This window comes from Ictalurus furcatus, chromosome 24 (genome assembly GCF_023375685.1).
Source record: "Ictalurus furcatus strain D&B chromosome 24, Billie_1.0, whole genome shotgun sequence".
In the NCBI taxonomy this organism is placed as follows: Eukaryota; Metazoa; Chordata; class Actinopteri; order Siluriformes; family Ictaluridae; genus Ictalurus; species Ictalurus furcatus.
In genome coordinates this window covers 299,495-304,634 of record NC_071278.1, presented here as the reverse complement: position 1 = coordinate 304,634, position 5,140 = coordinate 299,495, and the positions used below count along the sequence as shown (strand labels likewise).

General features: G+C 42.7%; 1 protein-coding gene across 2 annotated transcripts; it reads right to left on the bottom strand.

Annotated features, from left to right (window-relative positions):
• Positions 1-321: 321 nt before the first annotated feature.
• LOC128600161 (keratin, type I cytoskeletal 50 kDa) lies at positions 322-4,932 on the bottom strand. 2 transcript variants are annotated; one of them, XM_053612406.1, is made up of 7 exons: positions 4,360-4,932; positions 3,337-3,419; positions 2,959-3,115; positions 2,086-2,247; positions 1,865-1,990; positions 740-960; positions 322-543 (listed from the first exon to the last, which is right to left on the bottom strand). In XM_053612406.1, exons 1-7 carry the CDS (start codon positions 4,858-4,860, stop codon positions 435-437), a joined length of 1,359 nt encoding a protein of 452 aa, XP_053468381.1. In that variant the 5' UTR covers positions 4,861-4,932; the 3' UTR covers positions 322-434. The 2 variants fall into 2 exon arrangements, with proteins under 2 accessions (XP_053468381.1, XP_053468380.1); XM_053612405.1 differs by having other exon boundaries at positions 322-546; positions 4,360-4,931.
• Between the last annotated feature and the right edge of the window lie 208 nt (positions 4,933-5,140).

Below are 5,140 nucleotides of genomic sequence, written 5' to 3'. Positions count from 1 at the left end.
TAATCATATTACTTTTTATTTACTTTCCAATTCTCTTTCTTTCTATCACTCTATCCTCCCATTTACTTTAACTAATACTTTGAATAATTTATTTTTATCCTGTCTACAGCCTTGAAGCCTTGATAACTAGTTTAAAGTTTAACCTGTTTTAAGTTTGACCAGTCTGTCAGCTTTAGCATGACAAATTCAAACCTACATTTTCACTTCGATGTAAAGGTTTTGCTGAAGCATCCACACATAGAATTGTGAAATTGGTGCACTACTGTTACCCCCTCCCCCCCAACCCCAACCAAGGGTGAATAAACCACATGACACAAACGCTCTTGTTTAAGAGTTTGAACACTTTATTGATGCTTTAGTGTTGTCATAATTCTTGGATTATTGTCATAAGATTCTCAGAAGACGTTCATGTTCTTCTCATCCGTGATGTTTCCTCAGTGTTTCTCCGTGATGGATTTGGAAGTGGAGCTGACGACTTTGCCGTCCACCACCTCCTCCACCACTGTCACCACCTTGCGCTTGGAGCTGGAGCTGGAGCTGGAGCTGCTGCACACACACACACACAAAATACATATTTTTACTTTTACTGCACATTTTGGTCTACTTAGCTAGCTAGCCAGTTTACAAAGTAACTACCTAGCAGTGTGTCTTGTACAGATGGAAATTGAGAAATGGAAAGTGGAAAGTGTGTCAGGCCACTGCAATGCATTCTGGGTAAACTGTGTTTTTGATATCTCACCTTGCACCTTCTCCATCCAGCAGTCTCCTGTACTCGGCGATCTCCATTTCAAGTCTGGTCTTGATGTCCAGCAGCATCTGATACTCCTGAGACTGACGCTCCAGATCAGCACGAAGCTGCACCAGCTGCTCCTCCATACTCGTCACCTGCTGCTGGTAGCCTCCTAGTTTGGCTGAATAACGTGCCTTTGTGTCTGCTAGAGTGTGTTCCAGCGACGCTTTCTGCAAAGGAGAATGTTGGTTTAATAAATGAGCACTCAAAGCTGGTAATAATCAATTATAAATTACATTTTTGCTGTGTGGAAATGAGAATTATGTTGGTAAAATGTATGAATGTGTTCACTTAATCTATAAGTGTAATATAGTGTACTCCAAAACAATGACAAAATTCATATTTAGAAGACATATGAATTAAAAATTTACAGTCTCTCTCTGCCACCAATTTTGATTACACTATTGTACACTTCAGCTTCTCATCAGATTTTCTGTCCAATCAAATGCTCTCTAGAATCGGGAAGTGTCCCGCCCCAAACATCATACTATAACAGTTTTAACTGTCAAGTACGGCTTAGCCTGGCTAGTTCTCACAAACAAACGTTACTGTACCAGAACAATAGTAATATCACTTATAATAAGTCGGTGTACATGGAGAATTGCTTCCAGTGTAACATATTAATTGGAAACCAGCTTATTGACAAGAATGGGCAATTATACACTTACAATACAATTACACAAATAATGAAGGCTATCCCCAATGGCATACTAACTTTAACAAAATCTTCACTTGGCATGAGATTTACTTGGGTAGCATGAGAGCGTGAGACAGAGCCTGAAAGCGTGCGTCTCATGCCAAATGTGTGAAAGTTGGCAACCCCGAGTAATGGTAATAGTGATGATCTGTTTTTTAACATCGCTATAGTTGTAATGTGCGTTATCATAGTTTAACTTTGTGAATGATGTTAGCTACTGTGCAGTATGACCAATATGAGCTGGTTTTATTAGAATTGCTTTATGAGGACTGAATTTGCTTGCTAGTTTTGTAATAATACCATCTATTTTTAGCATTGCTACGGTGGTGATGCTAGCTGATTGTCTAGAGTATAAATGTAAAAATGTTATTCTTCACCATGCTGAGTTGTGACTGCAGCTCGATCTCCAGCCCCTGCAGCGTGCGCTTCAAATCTGTGGTTTCAGATTTGCTGGTATGGAGCGTTTCTGTGCTGGCGGCGACTTCTTTGTTCAGTTCCTCGCTCTGTGAGAAAAAAACATTCATGGCAGTGTTTAACAAGACAAGAAGTTGTAGCATAGTGCAAACGCTTGTACAAGGAAATTAATAATTTTTTTTACCTTGGTCTGGAACCAAGCTTCGAGTTCACGGTTGTTTTTAGTGGCAACAGCTTCATAGTGCTCGCGGATCTCAGCCATGACTTTGCTGAGGTCTTCCTGTGGTTTGGCGTCGACTTCCACATGGACTTGACCACTCATCTGAGAGCGTGCAGCGAGGAGGTCCTGCAGAGAAAACAAGGGTGGTGGTGAGGTACGAGGGTGTAACAGCAAGGCCTGAAATAAGCACTAATTCTATGCTATATTGTTATTACTTATAGTGTGATATAATTTATCACCATGTCTATCATTGTTATTTACTGAAACTGCCTGGGATTCAAACCATTTAATTACACAGTGGTAAATCAATTAGTCTATTAAAAATGTAACCTAAATAGCTTCTTAAGAATGGTTTGTCCTGTATAGTTAGGTTATTAGCATTTGCTAGATTATCTTTGAAAATTTGAAAGCGTTGGAAAGTAAAGTTAGTTTGACACATGCAACCTTTCCTGGCTAACACAAGCCATATAACATTAACTAATCTTGGATTTTTTTTTAACAAAAAAAACATAAAAATTTGTTGCCTGCACATTAATCAAGCTGGATAATAGTAGGCTGGTAGTAGCCTATACCTCAGTAGCTATTTTGCTAGTTTTCTAGCTATATGTGTTTGCATTCCACAAATTTCCACAAAACTGTAACAAAACTATATTTCAGTGTTTATTTTCACTTCCCTGTCAGCTTTCAATCAAGTGACTTTTGTAAGCGATGTGATGTCACTTCCTGGCTGAGGAGATCAAAATTATGGAGCTAACAGGGTGAGATAGGTACAGCCACCAGAAATGTTGTGCTAGTTCTGTGGCGATGTGTAGATAACTATGTCACTCCATCACACACCTCCTCATGGTTCTTCTTGAGGAAGATCAGCTCCTCCTTCAGACCCTCAATCTGCATCTCCAGATCGGATCTGGCCAATGTCAGCTCGTCCAGGACTCTCCTCAGCCCAGCGATGTCAGCCTCCACCGACTGCCTCATGGCCAGCTCGTTCTCATACCTGAAACAATCCAAAATATTTTCATATATTCCACAATTAAACACAAGCCAAATGAGCAAAACTGAGGTCAACATCATGAATTATGAAATTATTCATTGCTAAAAAGCTTAGATACTTAGTGTGATTAACATTCTGTCTGTTATTACACATAATAACTCTCAATGCACTGAAGTATGGATTAATTGAAAAATTATTTTATTATTTTAGAGAAAGGAACATACTTGACTCTGAAGTCATCAGCAGCAAGCTTGGAGTTGTCGATGCTGAGGTAAATGCCTCCATTGATGCGTGTGGCATCCTGGATCTACAGGATATAAATAAACACATCACAGTCGATAAATAGATTAATAAAAGTGAAGAGGAAGTCTGGATCTCCGGTGTAATTTCAAACATGGCCACAGGGTGATGAGTCACAATGAGGCAGTAACTCGAGTTTTTTGTTATTCTGAATGGCGGGTGTGGTCGTGTCTGTGTGTGTGTGGATGGGTGGGTGTGTGTATGCCTGAGGGTGTTCCATTCACTGATACAAAACAGTGAAAGTGTGTTCCTGCTTTTATTACACTCCTTTATTTATCTGAGCCAGAATAACAGGTGATTTATTGCTTATGCAATGGTGTACACCACACTTTAAAACCCCGCCCCTTCACCTTGACCCCTTAACTAACCACTATCTCAATGAGCAAGGGGATCGTTAGGGACTGGGAGTCCTAATGTAGTGAGGAATAAGAATGCTCCTGTATTATTGACAAAGGGGATATAGATGGGGTGAGGGTCCTACTTTTATGAGAAAGTGACATCCTAACCCTGCATCTACACAAACCACTTAACCAAGCAGATAGTCAATGGGGATAGTGAGGGAGTTGTGGGCCTTACTTCAGTGAGGAAGTAGATGGTAAGTAAGAGAAGGCCATACCATTGTGAGAAAGGATATAATGAAGAATTGACCAAGGTAAGATCAGGATAGTGAATATCTAAGGGTCTCATCCTGGAGAGGGAACTGAAGGTCCTAAGCTGGTGAGAATGTTTTAGTGAAGAACTGAGGGTTCTACCACAGTAAAATGGGGATAGTGAAGAATTGAGGGTCCTACCCAGATGAGTTGGGGTTAGTGAGGAACTGAGGGCCCTAACCTGGATAGAGCTCTACCGTAGAAAGGTAGTCAGTGAGTGAAGGCCTAGAGTGAAGGCCCTCGAGTTAGGGCCCTACCATAGTGAGTAAGTATATAGTGAGTGATGTAGAGTCCTACCTTGTCCTGCAGTTCACTGATGGTGGTAAAGTAGGCAGAGTAGTCTCGGGCCGTTGGTGAGGTCTTGCCCTCCAGGAACTGGCGGATCTTGAGCTCCAGATCAGCATTGGCCTTCTCCAGTGTGTGCACCTTCTCCAGGTAGGAGGCCAGACGCTCATTCAGGTTCTGCATCGTCAGCTTCTCACTTGTTGATACATCGACGGCATCATTGAAGTTGAAACCGCCCCCGGCCCCTCCAAAGCCTCCACCAAAACCACCACCTGCTCCAAAGCCACCGCCTGCGCCAAAGCCACCACCTGCACCGAAGCCACCACCTGCGCCATAGCCACCTCCAGCTGCAGAGCCGAGGAGTGCCGGGCCACTGGAGACCCGTACACCATAACTGCCTCCGTAAAGGCTCTGGGCTCTCCCGCCACTCACACGGCCACCGCCCATGGAGCGCATGGAACCACCAGATCCACCTGAGCTGAAGCTGGTACGAGACTGAACAACGGATGTCATGGTGATGGAGCAATGGAGTCTAATTCAGCATCAAACTTGAGAGGGAACAAGTGATGAGCGAGTGAGGAGATGCACAACAGATACCTTTTTATTCAGAATGGAATGAGGGAGGGAGCAAAGGGAACAGGAGGAGGGAGGGAAAGATTACACAATACTATGTTACATAATGTAGAGGATTTGGCCAACACCTACTCCTCAAGGCAAATACACAGACACACACACACACGCACACACACACACACACACGCTCACACACACACACACTCACCCCCCCCCCCCC

Coding starts and splice junctions, on each gene's coding strand:
- LOC128600161 (XM_053612405.1), bottom strand. CDS start 4,860: ATGACATCCGTTGTTCAGTCTCGTACCAGCTTCAGCTCAGGTGGATCT. Junction 961..1,864: donor TGCAGTCACAACTCAGCATG/GTGAAGAATAAC, acceptor TCTCCTTTGCAG/AAAGCGTCGCTGGAACACAC. Junction 547..739: donor CTGGATGGAGAAGGTGCAAG/GTGAGATATCAA, acceptor GTGTGTGTGCAG/CAGCTCCAGCTCCAGCTCCA.